General features: G+C 44.4%; 1 protein-coding gene across 1 annotated transcript in view; it reads left to right on the plus strand.

Annotated features, from left to right (window-relative positions):
• The first annotated feature begins 2,622 nt into the window (after positions 1-2,622).
• Positions 2,623-18,823, plus strand: part of LOC129710029 (soluble guanylate cyclase 88E-like) — a 30,121-nt gene continuing 13,920 nt past the window's right edge. The window contains exons 1-8 of the mRNA XM_055656716.1: positions 2,623-4,034; positions 5,948-6,088; positions 8,912-9,051; positions 11,935-12,069; positions 13,088-13,246; positions 13,744-13,891; positions 16,727-16,811; positions 17,327-17,413. Of these exons, the coding sequence (XP_055512691.1) occupies positions 3,732-4,034; positions 5,948-6,088; positions 8,912-9,051; positions 11,935-12,069; positions 13,088-13,246; positions 13,744-13,891; positions 16,727-16,811; positions 17,327-17,413 (1,198 nt within the window). The 5' untranslated portion in view covers positions 2,623-3,731. The remainder of the gene's footprint in view (positions 4,035-5,947; positions 6,089-8,911; positions 9,052-11,934; positions 12,070-13,087; positions 13,247-13,743; positions 13,892-16,726; positions 16,812-17,326; positions 17,414-18,823) is intronic.

The following is an 18,823-nucleotide window of genomic DNA, read 5'->3' on the forward strand; positions in this document are numbered from 1 at the left end:
AAAGACTGTGAGTGAAATATAGAGGAGTCTATATTTCTCGTCTGTAGTCTCAAATGAATCTGCAAAAGGTTGGCAGATAGATTCAGCAAGTGGTGAGGAAGGCAAATGGCATGTTGCAGGAGGGCTGGAGCATAAAAAAAGAAAGTATTGTTACAACTGAGGCCACAGCTGAAGCATTGTACAATGTTGGCCCCAATACATAGGTTTAGGTTTATTATTGTCAAGTGTACAGTGAAACGCTTTGTTTTAAGAATAAGATACACTGGCATTGCTGTTCAAAAACATTCACCAGGCTGCTTCCTGGAATGACAGGATGTTCCTGTCACCAGTAGCTAAAAAATAGATACATATTTTTTGGAGTTTAGAAGAATGAAAGGTGATCTTACTGAAACACACCTATGTGGCATGAAAGGGTAGATGTTGAAATGTCTGCACTAGTGGGAGGTTCTCAAATGAGGGGACATGGTTGCTAGGTTGGGGGCAGTACATTAACATTGATGTGTGCAGGAATTTCTGCTCACTGTGATTTGCAAATACCCAGGAATTCTCTATACCTTGAATGTTGTGGAGACTGGAAAGTTGGAGTCATTTAAAGGTACAGATATTTGTAAAGATTGTGTAAATTGTGGGCAGAGGACCTGGCATAGAAGAGATTAGAGTTACATCATGGAAACTGAATGCACAACATGGACAAACAAGTCAATGCCGTGGTAAAAGCCAGCTTCTTTCAGCTTCGGACGATAGCTAAAATAAAACCATTCCTCCACTTCGATGACCTCGAAAAGATCATCCACACATTTATCTCCTCCCGCCTACATTACTGCAACTCTCTTTATACTGGCATCAGCCAATCTTCCCTGTCCCGCCTGCCAAACACCACAGCGAGACTCCTGACGGGCACCCGAAAAAGGGACCACATCACCCCGATCCTGGCCTCTCTCCACTGGCTCCCTGTGCGGTTCCGTATACATTTCAAGACCCTCCTCTATGTCTACAAAGCCCTCAATGGGCTTGCTCCCTCCTACATTAAAAGTCTTCTCACCCACCACTCCACCTCCAGGTCCCTCAGATCGGCCGACTTGGGGCTGCTGAATATCCCGCGGTCTAGGCAAAAGCTTAGGGGCGACCGCGCCTTTGCAGTTGCAGCTCCTAGACTGTGGAACAGCATCCCCTTCCCATCAGAACTGCCCCCTCCATTGACTCCTTTAAGTCAAGACTAAAATCTTATCTATACTCCCAAGCCTTTCCTGACGTCCACTGAGCGAGGGCTATATGTATATATGTATGTAGTTTGTTTGTTTATACTATTCTTATAACAAATGTAAAGCACTAGCCAACGTGAGTTGTTTTTTTAAATGTGCTATATAAATAAATGTGACTTGACATGGAACCAGGTCCTTTGGCCCACTGCGTCCACGTCAACCAACGATCACCCATACACTAGTTCTACCTCACACATTAGTGCAAATATACTAAATCTAAGTAACATACAAATCTGCACACCTTTGGATTGTGGGAGGAAAGCAGAACACCCAGAGAAAATGCATGTGGTCTCAGGGAGAGAGTACAAACTCCATACAGATAGCAGCCATAGTCAGGATTGAACCCAAGGCTCTGGTGCTGTAAGGAAGCAACTCTACCACTGCACCACTGTGCCATCCTGCTAATACAGATAATGAGGTCTGGGGTAGGTATGAGGGGCCAGGTGGCTTACTCCTGCTTCTATTGTTTTATGTTCTTTTGGAGAAGGTCCAGATAAACACATCACTCAATAGATAATATAATGAACAAACATTGAAGTTCAATACATTTTTAAAAAAATCATTAGGTGGAAATGTCAAACAGTAGATGACATAACTTAAGTGTCAGAGGAAGAAAGTTTAAACAAGATGTGTGGGGCAAGTCTTTTAAACAGAGGGTCATGGGTGCCTGAAACATGCTGCCAGGGGTGGTGGCAGAAACAGATATGATAGTGATGTCAAATAAGCTTTTAGATAGGTACATGAATATTCAAGGAATGGAGGGATATGGATCATGTGCAAGCAGAGGAGATTAGTTTAACATGGCATGATATTCAGCAAAAACATTGTTGGCCAAAGGGTTTGGTCCTGTGCTGTACTGATCTATGTTCTGTGTTCTATGGCCAGGAGGCAATTTTTCATGGCAGGAGGTGCCTCAGCACAGCATTGGTCATATCTGTCCATCCCCTCTCCGAGAAGCACATTTGTATGGACAGGGTGGACATATTGTGCACTTCCACAACACAGGGAGAGCCAATGTGAGAAAGGTTTCTTACTTTTACACCACATGATTGGAGCACCTTTCCCTGGCAGTAAAGGCCAACCAAACTCAGATTCTGATTAATTGCATACAATATTTTTCTGCTTCATATACTAGGATCCCCCCGATCCCCATTACACTGCAACATTTCATTTTCATTGCTCTACTTAAATAATACTTTGCTTTTACAATGTCCTACCAATGAGAATAACTTCACATTTCTAACATGATGCTTCCTCCACTGCTTTTTTTTACTGCTTGCTTAAACAGCCTGCAAAGTGTACACATGTGTTGTGACCCCCCTCCCCCTCCGCCCCCCCCACACACACCTTGTTCATAGAACATAGGAAAAACAGCACAGAAACAGCCCCTTCAACCCACAAGGTATGTGCCAAGAGTCAAAAGTGTCATAGATACAAGAAACAAAACAATGAAGTTATTCCTTGCTGCAGCTTTATCGTAGCTGCAGTAATACCAAAACCTTCACATGCTTCCTGTAATGGGACAATCAGAACTGCATGCAATACTCCAAATGTGGTCTAACTAAAGTTTTATAAAGCTGCAACATCGCTTTCTGACTCTTATACTTAATGCCGACTGATGGCAGAGACATGCATGTCATGTACCTTCTTAACCACTCTATCTACTTGTGACCCTTACAGAAGCTGTTTAAAAACTTCAGGAGATGGTTTTCAGGCTCCTGTACCTTCTTCCCAATTACAACATCGAGATGAGAGTGTAGCAAGAGTAACGTTGGTATTTAATGATATTGGCCGCCCTTTTGAAGCAGCATTTCCAGTAGATTACTCTGATGATGTAAAAGTCAATACTCATGACAGACCGGGCAATGTCCACCATTCTCTGCATCTGCCTTTGTTTCTGGGGATTTGAGTTACTGAACCAGACTCTGTTGTAACTTATCAGTGTAGCCTCTATCATACACCTGTAGAAGTTTGATAGAGTATTTGGCAACATGCTGAATGTCCTCAATCTTCCAGGAGAGTAGAGGCATTTTGGAGCTTTCTTTGTGACTGCATCAATGTACTGGGCTCCAGACGGCATCGCTCTCAGGATCTCTGGACCACACAAGCTTCTCCACCACGACGAGGAGACAATCCACAGAGAAAATGGCACCATTCAACCTGATTAACAATCTCCCTCCTGTATTCTCACTCATCGTTACCCATTAGTCATCTGGCAGTACTGCAGTGCCAATTCCATAGGCAGAGTCAGTGGGCTGTGAGTTGAGGATCATTTGAGAAAGGATGATCCCTGTGGTGTGATTGCACTCTGATGGTGACTCGAGTTCACTACTTTCAATGTCAGACTGGCTGGGTATGGAGACCCAGAACAGAGTGAGTGAATGAGGTCAAGGATGATGCTGCCTGATGTTCTCTGACAAAAGAGTGACCATATGGTATTGAAAGTTGCCCTTCAAATCCGGTCTGTTTATGTCAGCTGCCAGCACAACTACACCAAGTCAAAGTGCAATCCCACAGCATTCAGTGCAATCAGAGACCCACAGAGAGGTAGGAAGGTGGAAAGATCAATTGGCAAGACTGCCGTGCTGTTGTGGAGGCCCTGCCAGGGAGAGCACTGCTATTGCCTCTCATACCTTGTATGCCGTGCCCATGATGTACGGGCTGCTGTGTGAGAGTCTGCACAACTTCATCAAGGAATCATATGGAGATGACGTGTGGAAGCTGGTGCGAGAGCGGGCTGACGTCCAGCTTCACTCTTTTGTTACTCACGAGGTAAACTTCACCTAATAACATCTGTTTTGTATCTGTTTATGATTTACTAATTTGTGTACCTGAAAAAAGGTTTCAGGTTCAGAAATAAGTCTTGAATCAATGTAACTGCCAACATTCCTGTTGCAAGCTTCTGTTGCTATTTCATCCATGTCCATGTCCATTCATTAGGGCTAACAATATTTATCTGAGATGTTTATACATAGGAAATGGCAATGGTTAACCCCTGTCATCCAAGTGTGTTGACTATTCTGTCTCCTAACCCTGACCACAACCCAGCCAATGGCTTGCTTTTGATTTCACCTAATCTAATTTTGTTAATCGTTTCTTCTGATATACCTAAATACTTCCTGAACAAATCAGCCAGGGTTGCAGGGACTTGCAACTCAGGATCTCAGGGTCTCTATTACACAGTCGCAGGTGTCTATTCTATTTCCCCTTTGACAGATTTGCGTATAGGATAGAACTAGTGATGGATGATTGCTGGTCTGCGTGCATTGTTGGGGCGAAGGGCCTATTTCCACATTGTATGTCTAGGCAAGGAGCTAAGCTAAAAGCTGGAGTCAGAAACCAAGACCATGAAACCAGAGGACTGTTGTAAAGGAAACTGGATTCAGAGATACCCTCCTTTCCTGGTTTGGACAATGTGCAGCTGTTGAAATGAAGGGAACAGCCTCGATTGGAAATGTAATTGTGGCCAGGTTATTGATGTCACATTTGCTCAGCAAATAAATATGGGCAATATAAATATATACCAATCAAGGATAAAGGAGAAAATTTGCACTTCTTTGTAAATTCCCACATTAGGAGTCAGAAGATCTAGGCAAGGAGATAACCAAGTACTTTGCATTAGCATCCACCAAGGGGAAGGCTGTGGAGAATATGAGACCAGCATGGGGTATACTAATATGTCAGGGTATTTTGAGATCAAGAAGGATATGGTGTTGGATCGCTTGAAGAGTATTAAGGTGAGTAGGTCCCCAGGGCCACATGGGATGGAATCGCAGTTCTTGAAAGAGGTAAGGTAGAAGTGAAAAGTTGAAAAAAAGGTATCGAATAAGGAGAGAAGAGAAGGAGTGAAATGTAAAGCCAGAGGGAGGGTTATAGGGGGAAGAGGACAGGGGAAGGGGAAATAAGGGGAATAAAAGGGAAATTAGGAACTTGGGGATGGGATGTGGGTGAATATGCATGTGTGAAGAAAAGGTAACGAGATGGACAATACTGGGAGAAATAGGTGCACACCAAGGGGGGAAAGGGGAGGCACAGGAAAGAGAGAGGTCGCACGAGGAATTCTTCATAAAATTGGAGACTTCAATGTTCATACAATTAGCTTATAAGCTACCTGTGGAATATAAGGTGCTGTTCCTCCAATGTATATGCGGCCTCATTCTGCCAATAGTGGAGGCCAAGGACACAAAGGTCGTTCTGGGAATGGGAAGGAGGGTTAAAATGCTTTGCAACTGGGAGTGCGAGCAGGTCTGAGTGAGTAGAGTGAAGTGGTGCATTTGGACTCTCTGCCAGTGGAGATGAGGCCTTTTGCATGGAGCATTACACACCTTGCCCACCTGGGAGTGCCATTGTCCCACTTGGAAGACTTGGCTGGCGAACTGGCAGGACCTGGAGATGAAAGTCTTTGAGTCATTGGTCAGGTTTTCACCAGATGCTTTCCTACCTGGGCTGGGCACTGATCATAGTGTCATTCAGCGCAGAAAAAGACCTTTGGCCCATCTCGTCCATAACCAAGACGTCCCATGTAAACTAGCCCCATTTGCCCACATTTTACCCATATCCCTTGAAACCTATCATATCCATGTACCCGTCCAAATGTATTTTAAATGTTGTTATTGTACCTGCCTCAACTACGTCTGGTTACTTCCTGCTGGCATTTGATTTGTATCTGACCTTCTGGCCACCAGGTCTACCAGGAGAGTGTCATTCCGCGCATTGCCATGGCTGCTAGCGGCGTCACCGGCACCTCCTACAATGAGCTGATGAACTCCTGGGGTGTCTACTTCCTGGGATTTGTGGGGAAGTATGGATATGACCGGATCCTGAAGGTGAGAACTCATTTCAACAAAGGTCAACGTCTGTTGACAAGGGCACAGACCTCAGGATCTTCAATGTTTCAATCTGGTCCCATCTCACTCTTCTAAACTCCAACGGATGCATAGAGTCACGGAAGCAGGACCGTGGGCCAAACACGTCCATGCCTCGTTAGTGCCCACGCACACCAGTTCCATTCCTCTGCATTTGGTCCATATCGCTATTCATCTTTTCTATCCAAGTGCCAGTCCAAATGTCTTTTAAATGTTTTAATTGTAACCAGATCTACAGCTTCTTCTGTCTGTTTGCTCCATCTGGGAGAAAATGTTGCCCTTTTGGACCCTTCTAAATCTTTTCTCACGTTACATCGTCACCCTCAGGTTTTGGACTCTCCACCCTGGGAAAAAGACTGTGACCATCCACCTGCTGTATGCCCTTCATGATTTTATAGACCTCTCTATGGTCATCGCACATCTTCCTGTACTCCAAGTAAAAAAAAATCACAGACAAAGGCGGAATCAGCTAATTTAATATCGTACCTATATAATATCATTTTAAACATAGAAATACCCACAACAGATGGAATTAGAAGAGACTGGGAACAAGAATTAGCTATAAAAATCTCAAAAGAGACCTGGGATAATCATTTACTACAAGTGCATAAATGTTCGATCAACGTACGACATACGCTCATCCAATTTAAAACATTACATAGATTATATTATTCAAAAACTAAATTAAATAAAATCTTCCCTAATGTTTCACCAATCTGTGATAAATGCCTGTGTCAAGAAGCTACCATAGCGCACTCTTTTGTTTTTTGTACAAAAATCCAAAAATTCTGGTATGAAATATTTGATATTTTTTCAAAATTAATCTATCTTTGGAATATCGGAAGGTAACCCTGAACTAAACGTGTTTCAGAAGAATTTATTTAATTACGGGCTAATAATGGGAAAAAAGCTTATACTTAAATTCTGGAAAAATGCGCCCACACCAACAATAAAAATGTGGATATCAAATATGTTTGAAACATTACATCTGGAAGAGATGAGATTCCTCTTAGCAGGTAAAACAGACCAATTCCAAAAGACGTGGTCTATGTTTCTGGACCTATTACAAGCATGAGGTGCAATAGTAATTTAAATAAATAAATAAATAAATAAATGGTATCAGGACCTGGTAACGGGAGGTAAAACAACAAAAACAGACTTGGTTGGTAGTCTCCTTTCTGCGGAGTTTAATGTTATAATAGAGCGATTGTTCCTATTTTATTTTTCTTTCTTTTCTAGGGTCTATTTTCACACTTTACTTCCTTCTCTAACTTCTTTTCTAAGGGCTTTCTTTTCCCAACACTCTTGCACTTCACGACTCTTGCGCACTTTCTTTACTTTTCTTACTTCTATCTTTTTCTTAAAGCTCAAAAAAAAATGAAGCGGTACAAAAAATGTATTAAGATATATGTGTTGTGTAGTATTGTAATTTACCGTACTTCTAATAAAAATAAAATTAAAAAAAAAAAAAAAAAATAGACCTCTCTATAGTCATCGCACATCTTCCTGTACTCCAAGTAAAAAAAAATCCCAGTATATATAGCTTCTTCTTACAATTCAAGCCCTCCAGCTCTATTAACATCCTCGTTAATCTTTTTGGCTCTGTTTCCAGCTTGGAATGGAATGGAATACTTTATAGAATGAAATACTTTATTGCTTGTATACACAATGTATGCAAATAGCGGCCACCTACAGCGCTGAGAAAGTTACAAAACATGCGGGCTCCTACTTTTGTAACCCCCCCACTCATTGGGAGCCCACGGCAGGTCTCCATTGTCCTTTGTTCTCACTCCTTCCCCATTGTTCTCCCCCCCCCCCCTAACAGCGATCCCCCCCCACGCCGGGTCCTCCATTGTTCTTCCCCTCCCTCACGGTGATACCCCTCGCTCTCATCGACCATTGATCACGAGTCAACCCTCGAGGCATCGCCGCTGCGAGGCTTCACCATCGCCGAGACCCCATTGCCCCGGGGTCTCGCCGCCGCTGCCAAGACCTCACTGCTGCCGACGCTTCACCGCCGCTGAGGCCTCACCTCTGCCGACACCCCACTTCGCATGTCCGTCTCGTCCGTCAGTCTGGACCATCATTGGCCACCGCACCGACCTCTCCACAACCCTGCCACTTCATGACATGCTTCCTTTCTATGGACAACCAGAATTGTACGCAATATACCAAACATATATACCAATTAATTGTACAGTTACAACAGGATGTCCCAATTCCTGTACTCAATGCCCTGACTGATGATGGTACACGTGCCAGATGCCTTTAGGGAACTATGAACCTGTACCCAATACCTCTAGGTCTCTGTTTTACAACATTCTCCTCCATTTACTCTAAGCCCTGTCTTGGTTTAACATGCCAAAATGCAATGCCTCATACTTGGCCAGGTTAAATTCCATCTCCCATTCCTCGGCCAACTTTCCCAGTTAATCTCGATCATGTTGTAATCTTAGATAACCTTCTTCACTGTCTACTATGTCACCAGTGTGGTATAAACTGCAAACTTAACATGTTAATAATAATGTCATCCAAATCGTTAATATAGATGACAAACAACAGTAGACCCAACAGCAATCGCTGTGGGACACCACTGGTCCTAGGTGCCCAATCTGAACATCAAATCTTCCATTACCACCCACTGACTCTTTTCACCAAGATAATGGCAGTGAAATTAAAGTAACCTGGATAAAATCTATTGATATTTCCTCCATGCAGCATTGTGTTCATCCTACTCTGTGCTGAGTTATTTTTCTCACTGAGGTCTCTCTACCTCCCTCCTAGGTTCTCGGCAGACATGTGCGTGACTTTGTAAATGGCTTAGATAATCTACATGAGTACCTGCGCTTCAGTTATCCCAAGGTCCAGCCCCCAACTTTCTTTTGCCAGGAGGAGTCGGCTACGGGAGTTACCCTTCATTACAGGTACCAGAAACAAAGACCTTCAGAAAGCAATGCATAAACAGGTGCCTGGGGCCTTGGGCAGAAGGAGTCAAATTGGGTAGAATGCTGGGGGCAGGAAGAGGGGACCAATTTGCAGAGATCTTCACTATGTATCAAGTAGGCCTGATATGGAGCATCCAGAATGTGGAGAGTGTAGGAGACGGTATGTGTAGTGAGCTGGTCACTCACCGGTACAGAACGAGAGGAGCTTGATCCAGACAAATGTGAGGTGATGCATTTTGTGAATACTAATGAGGCATGCTTCCTGAATGGTAAAGTCCTAAGGAGTATTAAGGATCAGAGGGACATTGGCTACAAGTTCAGATCCTTAAGGTAGCAATGCAGATAGATAATGTGGTTAAGAAGGCCAATAGGATACTGGTCTTCAGCTGCAATAAGTAATGTTGCAATTGTGTACCACTTTGGCGAGAATGCACATGGGGCATTGAGTCCAGTCTTGGTCTCTTTAGAAAAGATGTACCTGCCACAGAGGGAGTAGAACGAGGATTCACTGGACTGGTTCTTGTGATGGCACATTTTCTGTGCAATGAGAGATTGAGTAGACTGGTATTGTATTCTCTGGAGTTTAGAAGAATCAGAGGCGATTTAACTGTGGAGGCTTGGTGTGCTCAATGCAGGGAAAATGTTCCCCTCAGTTGACCAGAGGTCATATGTCAGGATGTAGTTGACCATTTAGGACTGAGATAAGGTGAAAGTTCTTCACCGAGGTGATGAAATGTGGGATCCTCCATTGTGGAGGGGTATTGAGACTCAGTGACTGAGTTGATTAAAAACAGATGCAGAGATTTCTGGTCATTTAAGGATGTAAGAAATATGGGGATAGGACAGGAAAATGGCATCAAGTGGGAAGAGCAGCCATAATCTCGGCAAATGGCGGAGTAGGATCTAGGGTTGGATGGCTGCTGCTCACTCCTGATGTTAATAGAAACCTCGCTGGCTCCAAGATAAAACTTTTGAAGAGGTGGCTAACCAACAGCACAACCACAGCAGGTAACAACAGCATGAATACCCCACCTTCAATGGAACGGTACACAGTTAAAGCTGTATTCAGCAGCCAGACCCTGTGATAGATCTGAGGCAGATTGTGAATACAAATGGAACACTTTTGGCAACGTTTGGGGCATTTATGCTTTGTGGTGCCTCCTTGGAGTGGCTGCTCAGTGAGATGGAGCTGAATTGCAAGCAGTGTTTGATGTTGTCAGGGCAATGGAGAGAGCAGTCAAACAAGCCATGTATTGAAGCATTGTTCACCTTCCACTTTCCGTTTCCCAGTGCTCTTGTTTCCTGGTGAAGTCCTCGCACATTCTTTTTGAAAACAGGCCCAGTCTGTTTAATCTCCCCTCAAGCACCATAACAATCTCCAAATAATATTATTGTGAATTTTCTCTGCACTCTTTCCCTTTCACTAATATATCCTTCCTGAGGTAGGGAGACCATCCCTATACAGACCACTCGGTGCAGTCTCACCAGGGCTCCATATAATTGGAACAAGTTGTCTTGAGACTAATACTCAAATACTCTCATAATAGAGGCAAATGAACCATGTGCCTTTTCTAAGTGCTTGCTGAACAACATGTTAAATGTGAAGGGATGTTCAGCCTGAAGAAGGGTTTCGACCCGAAACGTTGCCTATTTCTTTCGCTCCATAGATGCTGCCTCACCCGCTGAGTTTCTCCAGCATTTTTGTCTACCAACATGTTAACTTTCATTTGTTTGTATTCAAGGACATCCAGATTTCTCGACACACCATCATTTTTCAATCTCGTAAAATAATTAGAAATTTTTAAACAGTAGTGTGTTTCCATTTCTTTTACCAAAATAGATGCCCTCTTATTTATCATGATGAGACTCCATCTACTAAAGACTTCCTATTCACTTTGTTTTTCTATATTACCCAAATCCTTTCTGTATCTTCTTCACAACCCATACTGCATTGGATTTATCACACCTGATTCCTGAGGTGTCCCACTGGTCACAACCTCTCAACCGAAAAGTCATTTGTTTATTGGTACTCTGCCTTTTGCCCATTAACCAACCTTCAGTCTACTTCATTGCACCACTCCCAATACTGTGTGCTTTAGTTTTATTCAGTGCCATGTTCCTGAAAGTTTACTTGCAGCATCAACTGCTTCTCGAGAGGGAGGGGGAGAGATGGGACGAAGAGGCAGTGGATGAGATGACAGAGAGCGGGATGGAGAGAAAGACAAACAAAGTTGAGATAAGTTTTCAGAACATTATAGGAAGTAATAGCTAAATGGAATGAATATATTTTTGTTGATAAGGAAGTGTGGACCAGAGAATAGAGTTGAAAAACTTGAGGTGGACCTTTCAGGAGTGATCTTTGGTAACTCTTCCTTGTGTAAAAGGGTACCCTTTAGGTCTGTAATTCTCTTCTGCACATTGCAAGTTTATGCTAGTTCATTGGGTAAAATAAAATGTAGATTTAAATTAAATTACATTATTAGATTTGTGCTTACTGAGAATATTCGCGAATTATGCAGAAATTTGAGGGTGGGTGAAGAATTACCCATGATCTCCTCGGTGGAATGTGTTCTAACTGTAATGGACTCATCTAAATGGACTAATGAACTTAAATTTTGCTCATGGAATAAATTACTTGCAGTATTTGTTTGACCCTGAAGTCATTAGACAATAGACAATAGGCGCAGGAGTAGGCCATTCGGCCCTTCGAGCCAGTACCGCCATTCAATGTGATCGTGGCTGTTCGTTATATGTTTATTATAAGTCATGATCGAATTTTGTTCGGTGGGTAACTGATCTTTCTAGAGTGGGTAATAATGTGTTTAATCCCGATCCTGGGTGCTTTCTGTTTGTTGTGAACAGGAGTAAACGGAAAGGTTATCTTCATTATGCCATGGGCCAACTGCAACAAATGGGTAAACAGTTCTATGACACGGATATTCACGTCGTGGTGCTGTCGGAGCAGTTAGTGGGTGATTACTCGCACGTTATCATGAGGTAAGAGGCGCCAGTTCAACTGGAGACCCTCACTGTCAGAAATTATCAGAACATGTCTTACTGGCTTCCTAATTCGGAGTAAAAGTTTTAAAACATTGCATGTGAGTAATTGCACGTCAGGGGTAAAAAAACTGAAAATGCTGACACGAAACATGAACTTCCACTAAACGTTATTCACATTATTCCCGTTAACATGTATCAGTACAGTGTGATCACGTATTGTCTTTCTGCTGACTGGTTAGCATGCAACAAAAGATTTCCACTGTACCTCGTTACACATGACAATAAACTAAACTAAACTGTTTCTTGACCTCAGATGATGGACCTGAGGATTCTAAATCTAGAGGACATAGACTGAACAGGAGAGGAGAGAGATATAAGAGGGACCTCAGGGGCAACATCTTAAAGATAGCGGAGGCAGGGGATATGAGGAGAAGGCAGGAACGGGGTACTGATTGGGGATGATCAGTCATGATCACATTGAATGGCGGTGCTGGCTCGAAGGGCCGAATGACAGTGAGCACCTAGTTTCTATTGTCTATTGTCTATTTTCATTCAGAGGAAGCTATAGAAGCAGATACAATTATGACTTTTAAAAGACATTTAGACAATTATGTGGATAGGAACAGTTTAGAGGGCAAATGCAGGGAAATGGGACTATCCTGGTCGGCATGGATAGGTGGACCAAAGAGCTTGATTCCATGCTGCATTATTCTGACTATCTCCCTCCCTCCCACTCTCTCTCCCTCCCTTTCTTACTCTTCATCTATCTCTTCCCCCCTCTCCCTCCCCCCTCTTTCTTTCTGCCCATTTGCCGTTCTCTTTCTCTGTCTCTCATCCCTCTGACCACCCATATCCATTGCCCGCTGCTCTTTCCTCCCCTTCGCTCCATCAAGTTTCCCTTGTCTTTGCTCTTCCTTATCCTGATCCTTTTGCAGTTTCCTACTAATGTCTACAAGCCCCGTTGCTCTGGTTTTGGCTCTTACGTTCTTTGACTGATTTTCATCCCACACGCAAGGTTGAACTTTGATAACTCGGCCTATCGCTACAGTCAGAAGGAGGACACCGATGACCAGGAGATGCTGCCGTTCACCAGTGACTTCTTCTTCGAAGTCTTCCCATTTAACATTGTCTTCAGGCAGGCAAGTTTGTGTCTCCCTACTGTGGCACAGTCCGCGTATTAGTCCCCCATATGACATCAGCACCTCATTCTCCCGTTCCTCTCCTCTCTCCTTGCCAACTCTCTCCCTGCCAACCACACTCATAGGCACAGAAACAAGCCCTTCGGCCCACCATTTCACGTCAGCCATTATGTACCTATCTATACTAATTCCATTTACTAGCACTTGCTCCCATAGCCTTCTATGTCCTGGTGATTCATATGCGTGTCGAAATGCTTCCTACATTTTGTGAGTCTCCACCACTCAATCAGGCAGTGCATCCAGATTCCAACCACCCACTGGATGACAAAGATCCTCCTCAGACCACTTATCTGTCCCCCTCCCTTCCTCTCCCCTCCTCTCCCTCCCTCTCCCCTACCCTTTCTATTCTCCCACTCCCTCCCTATCCCTTTCCCTCTCTCTCCTGCTCGCCCTTCCTCTCTCTCCCCCTCCCTTTCTCCCACTGCCTTGCATGGTGTTGGTTGGACACACTGTTCTGCTCCACTTCATAACTGACGGTGTTTCCACTGTCTTTCCCCCAGGACATGGTGGTCCACAACATGGGCTCAGGCTTGGCCACCGTCTTCCCAGGCCTGGACGGCAAGCTGATCACCGACACCTTCCTACTGGCCCGTCCCTTGGTCGAGTTTACGTGGAACATGGTGAGGAGGCGCTTAGTGGTCTGTCGTGGCGCTGGGGTGTGTGTGTGTGGGGGGGGGGCAGAGCTTTAGTCCATCTCCTCCATCACTCTGCTCACATTGCCTGAAGCAGCCGGCAATTTCCAGATCACAGGCCACAGGGCTCCCTGAGTGTGAAATGAGAACATTCACTTGTTCATGGACACTCCACCAAGCCCTTCCCACTCATACCTCCCACTGATCCCACACTTATCACCCACTGCCACCTGCCACTAACCCAAGGTTGAGCACTCACGGATGCCCCCTACGAACCCAGCACTGACCACCCTCAGACCATCCACTGACCCCAACTGATGCCACAATGACACCCACTGACACCTTTCACCGAACCTCACCACTAACCCTTCTCACAATCCACACTCACTGCAAATCTTTCACACTCGCTCCCAGTCCAGACACACTTGCACACTAGACACAAAATGCTGGAGTAACTCAGCGGGCGAGGATGGGCGACGTTTCGGGTCGAGACCCTTCTTCAGACTGAACTCTGAAAGGTCTCGACCCGAAACGTCGCCCATTCCTTGTCTCCAGAGGTGCTGCCTCACCCGCTGAGTTACTCCAGCATTTTGTGTCTACCTTCAATTTAAACCCAGCATCTGCAGTTCTTTCTTACACACTTGCATAGTTATGCACACTTGCACACTCTGCACTCAGTGCATTCTCCACTCACTCCAACACTCTTCCACTCTCATTCACTCCACCGTTCCACACATACGCCCACACTCACTCATGGCAATACCCCTCACTCACTACAACATTCCGCACTCACTCCAAAACACACACTCACTCTGGCACACTCATTGTAATTCTTTCACACTCACTCCAACACTCCACACACACCTCCATATTCACTATAACATTCCAAACTCCCGACCACACTCTCTCATCACTGCAACATTTCCACACACAGTACAGCACTTTCACACTCTTGCACTCACCAGAACATTTCCACACTCACTGAAACACAAGCACCCTTACACAGCACTGTCACACTCCAACACTCACAGATATACTCCATCCTCAGGACTATCTCCCTCAGTTCAACAGACCTGCCTGGGTTATCCACTAATTCCCATGACACTACATTTTACACATCAGCACAACGAGCCCTGTCCTCAATCTTCACTGAAGACTTTTTATGTGGGAAGAGCTCTGAGCTCATTAGCACTTGGAGAAGTTCCTACTCCACAGTAATTCCACAGGCAGACTGCAAATGTTCATGGGGAGGAGATGATATCCTTGGATTATTCTTGTTTGCAAACTTTCATCATGGATTCTTCATCTCCAGCTTGCTTTCCCAACCAAGTTCCCGTGGTCTCCTGCAGCATACTGGGAAGGAGTTTTTGCAAATGTTGTCAACCAGATGTTAAATGTACGGTTTCATGAATGTTCTGGACAAAGACCTTTTTGAAAGTTTGCTACAAATCCCAAATCTCCCTCATCTATTTTGTAAGGTATATCTCCCAAAAACATCAGATGATCAGTCAAAGACAATTACTCTCTCATAGATCCGCACTGACTCTGATAATCTCATGATAACTTTATAATTGTCAGTGAGAAATGCACTCACAGGTCAAAATCCATGCGATGCATTCGATGCATTTCCCATATAGAAACATAGAAACATAGAAATTAGGTGCAGGAGTAGGCCATACGGCCCTTCGAGCCTGCACCGCCATTCAATATGATCATGGCTGATCATCCAACTCAGTATCCCGCACCTGCCTTCTCTCCATACCCCTTGATCCCCTTAGCCACAAGGGCCACATCTAACTCCATCTTAAATATAGCCAATGAACTGGCCTCAACTACCCTCTGTGGCAGAGAGTTCCAGAGATTCACCACTCTCTGTGTGAAAAAAGTTCTTCTCATCTCGGTTTTAAAGGATTTCCCCCTTATCCTTAAGCTGTGACCCCTTGTCCTGGACTTCCCTAACATCGGGAGCAATCTTCCTTCATCTAGCCTGTCCAACCCCTTAAGAATTTTGTAAGTTTCTATAAGATCCCCTCTCAATCTCCTAAATTCTAGAGAGTATAAACCAAGTCTATCCAGTCTTTCTTCATAAGACAGTCCTGACATCCCAGGAATCAGTCTGGTGAACCGTCTCTGCACTCCCTCTATGGCAATAATGTCCTTCCTCAGATTTGGAGACCAAAACTGTATGCAATACTCCAGATGTGGTCTCACCAAGACCCTGTACAACTGCAGTAGAACCTCCCTGCTCCTATACTCAAATCCTTTTGCAATGAAAGCTAACATACCATTTGCTTTCTTTACTGCCTGTTGCACCTGCATGCCTACCTTCAATGACTGGTGTACCATGACACCCAGGTCTCGCTGCATCTCCCCCTTTCCCAATCGGCCACCATTTAGATAATAGTCTGCTTTCCCGTTTTTGCCACCAAAATGGATAACCTCACATTTATCCACATTATACTGCATCTGCCAAACATTTGCCCACTCACCCAGCCTATCCAAGTCACCTTGCAGTCTCCTAGCATCCTCCTCACAGCTAACACTGCCCCCCAGCTTAGTGTCATCCGCAAACTTGGAGATATTGCCTTCAATTCCCTCATCCAGATCATTAATATATATTGTAAATAGCTGGGGTCCCAGCACTGAGCCTTTGTGAAAAGGACCTGTTTACTCCTACTCTTTGCTTCCTGTTTGTCAGCCAGTTCTCTATCCACATCAATACTGAACCCCCAATGCCGTGTGCTTTAATATGGTTGATGGTGGAAAATTATGCCTTTGAGGAGAACAGACATCAATGAATGAATCTCGCACTTCCTGTTTCAGATCATATCTCATCCAAATAACCTGTTTGAGATCATCTCCAAAGAACCCGTGAAAAGAGAGCGGAACCTCCATAACCGAGTGCAGAGTGAGTGAGGGCGAGGGGGGAGAGAGCAGCGCAGGTGGGAGGAAGGGTGGTGATGGAATTCAGGTTGATGGCAGTGAGGAAAATTGTACATTGAGTAAAGAGAGAGGAGAGAAGGCTGTGGGGGCGAGAACATTAAGTGTAGAGGGAGGAGGGAAGATTGAAGGTGAGCACGTTGAATGTGGAGGGAGGAGGGAAGGCACAGGGGGAGAATACATTAAGTGCGGAGGGAGGATTGACAGAGGGGGCATGACCAGAGTGGAAGGAGGGCTGATGGGGAGAGTACATTGTGTGTGGAGGGAGGAGGGAGGATTGAGGGAGAGCACATTGAATGTGGAAAGGGAGGGGAGGGAGAGCAGAAGGGGAGAGCACATCAGTGAGGAGGGAGGGCTGAGGAGAAGTAGACCGAGTGAGGAGTGAATGTGGCCGAGGGACAAACTTGGTCTTGGATGAACATTAAGGGGCATAATTTACTGAACTATGATTCTCAAGTCCTCATCGTCTCATTCTACCTGCAGATGTTGATTACGACAATGCAAACCGTGCAGGAGATGTCAGCATATTGCTCATGGCCTTCCAGTCCGTAGTTGGAGATGATTATGAAGGTGAACTGGATTGTAAATATTTGGTACATGGCTTTTGCCTGGTTTTGGTCAAGTACTATGTGTTTGACATGGACAGCACAGGTGAAGGCTGAATGTGGAAGGGCTGTGGTTTCCACATTCGGCCATGGTAGAAGGGGGTTATTGTGGCTGAAAGAACCTGTGGTGATCTGCAGTGATCTGTGCTGGGATATCTGTTCTTTGTAATATATATATAATTGACTTGGACATAAATGTAGATGGGTTGGTTAGTACGTTTGCAGATGACACCGACATTTGCGGAGAGGTGGAGAACGAGGCAGGCTATGAAAGAATGCATCAGGATTTAGATCAGTTAGGGATAAGGGTGTAGAAATGGCAGGTGGAGTCTAATCCGAGCAAGTGTGAGAGGTCGAATGGAAGGGGAAAGTATATAGTTAATGGCAAGACCCTTACCAGCATTTATGGCCACCAGTGGCGTCCTTGTGGAGACACAGCTACTCCTGTGGCCCCATATCATTTTGATTGTTGACATCCAAAATGCAGTAGCCAGTGACACCCTCTCCAAAATGGTCTTCAAGGCCTGAATAAAGGCAATGGAAAAGCATATTTACACATAGAAGATAGAGGGCTGTGGTGGAAGGGTGTCATTCTAGCCGAAGGTCTGTGACAATAATGTACAGAGGGATCTCTGCATCCATTGCTCCCTCAAAATGGGAACACAATTATAACCATATAACCATATAACAATTACAGCACGGAAACAGGCCATCTCGGCCCTACAAGTCCGTGCCGAACAAATTTTTTTTTTCCCCTTAGTCCCACCTGCCTGCACTCGTACCATAACCCTCCATTCCCTTCTCATCCATATGCCTATCCAATTTATTTTTAAATGATACCAATGAACCTGCCTCCACCACTTCCACTGGAAGCTCATTCCACACCGTTACCACTCTCTGAGTAAAGAAGATCCCCCTCATATTACCCCTAAACTTCTGTCCCTTAATTCTGAAGTCATGTCCTCTTGTTTGAATCTTCCCTATTCTCAAAGGGAAAAGCTTGTCCACATCAACTCTGTCTATCCCTCTCATCATTTTAAAGACCTCTATCAGGTCCCCCCTTAACCTTCTGCGCTCCAGAGAATAAAGACCTAACTTATTCAACCTATCTCTGTAACTTAGTTGTTGAAACCCAGGCAACATTCTAGTAAATCTCCTCTGTACTCTCTCTTTTTGTTGACATCCTTCCTATAATTGGGCGACCAAAATTGTACACCATACTCCAGATTTGGTCTCACCAATGCCTTGTACAATTTTAACATTACATCCCAGCTTCTATACTCCAAAGTGAATTAGATAGTGGTAAAGTCAGTGTATGGTATACTTGCCTTCATTGGTGTCTGCCAGAGTAATCTTGAGAAGCAAATACAATTAT

Source organism: Leucoraja erinacea, chromosome 27, assembly GCF_028641065.1.
Source record: "Leucoraja erinacea ecotype New England chromosome 27, Leri_hhj_1, whole genome shotgun sequence".
NCBI classification, from domain to species: Eukaryota; Metazoa; Chordata; class Chondrichthyes; order Rajiformes; family Rajidae; genus Leucoraja; species Leucoraja erinaceus.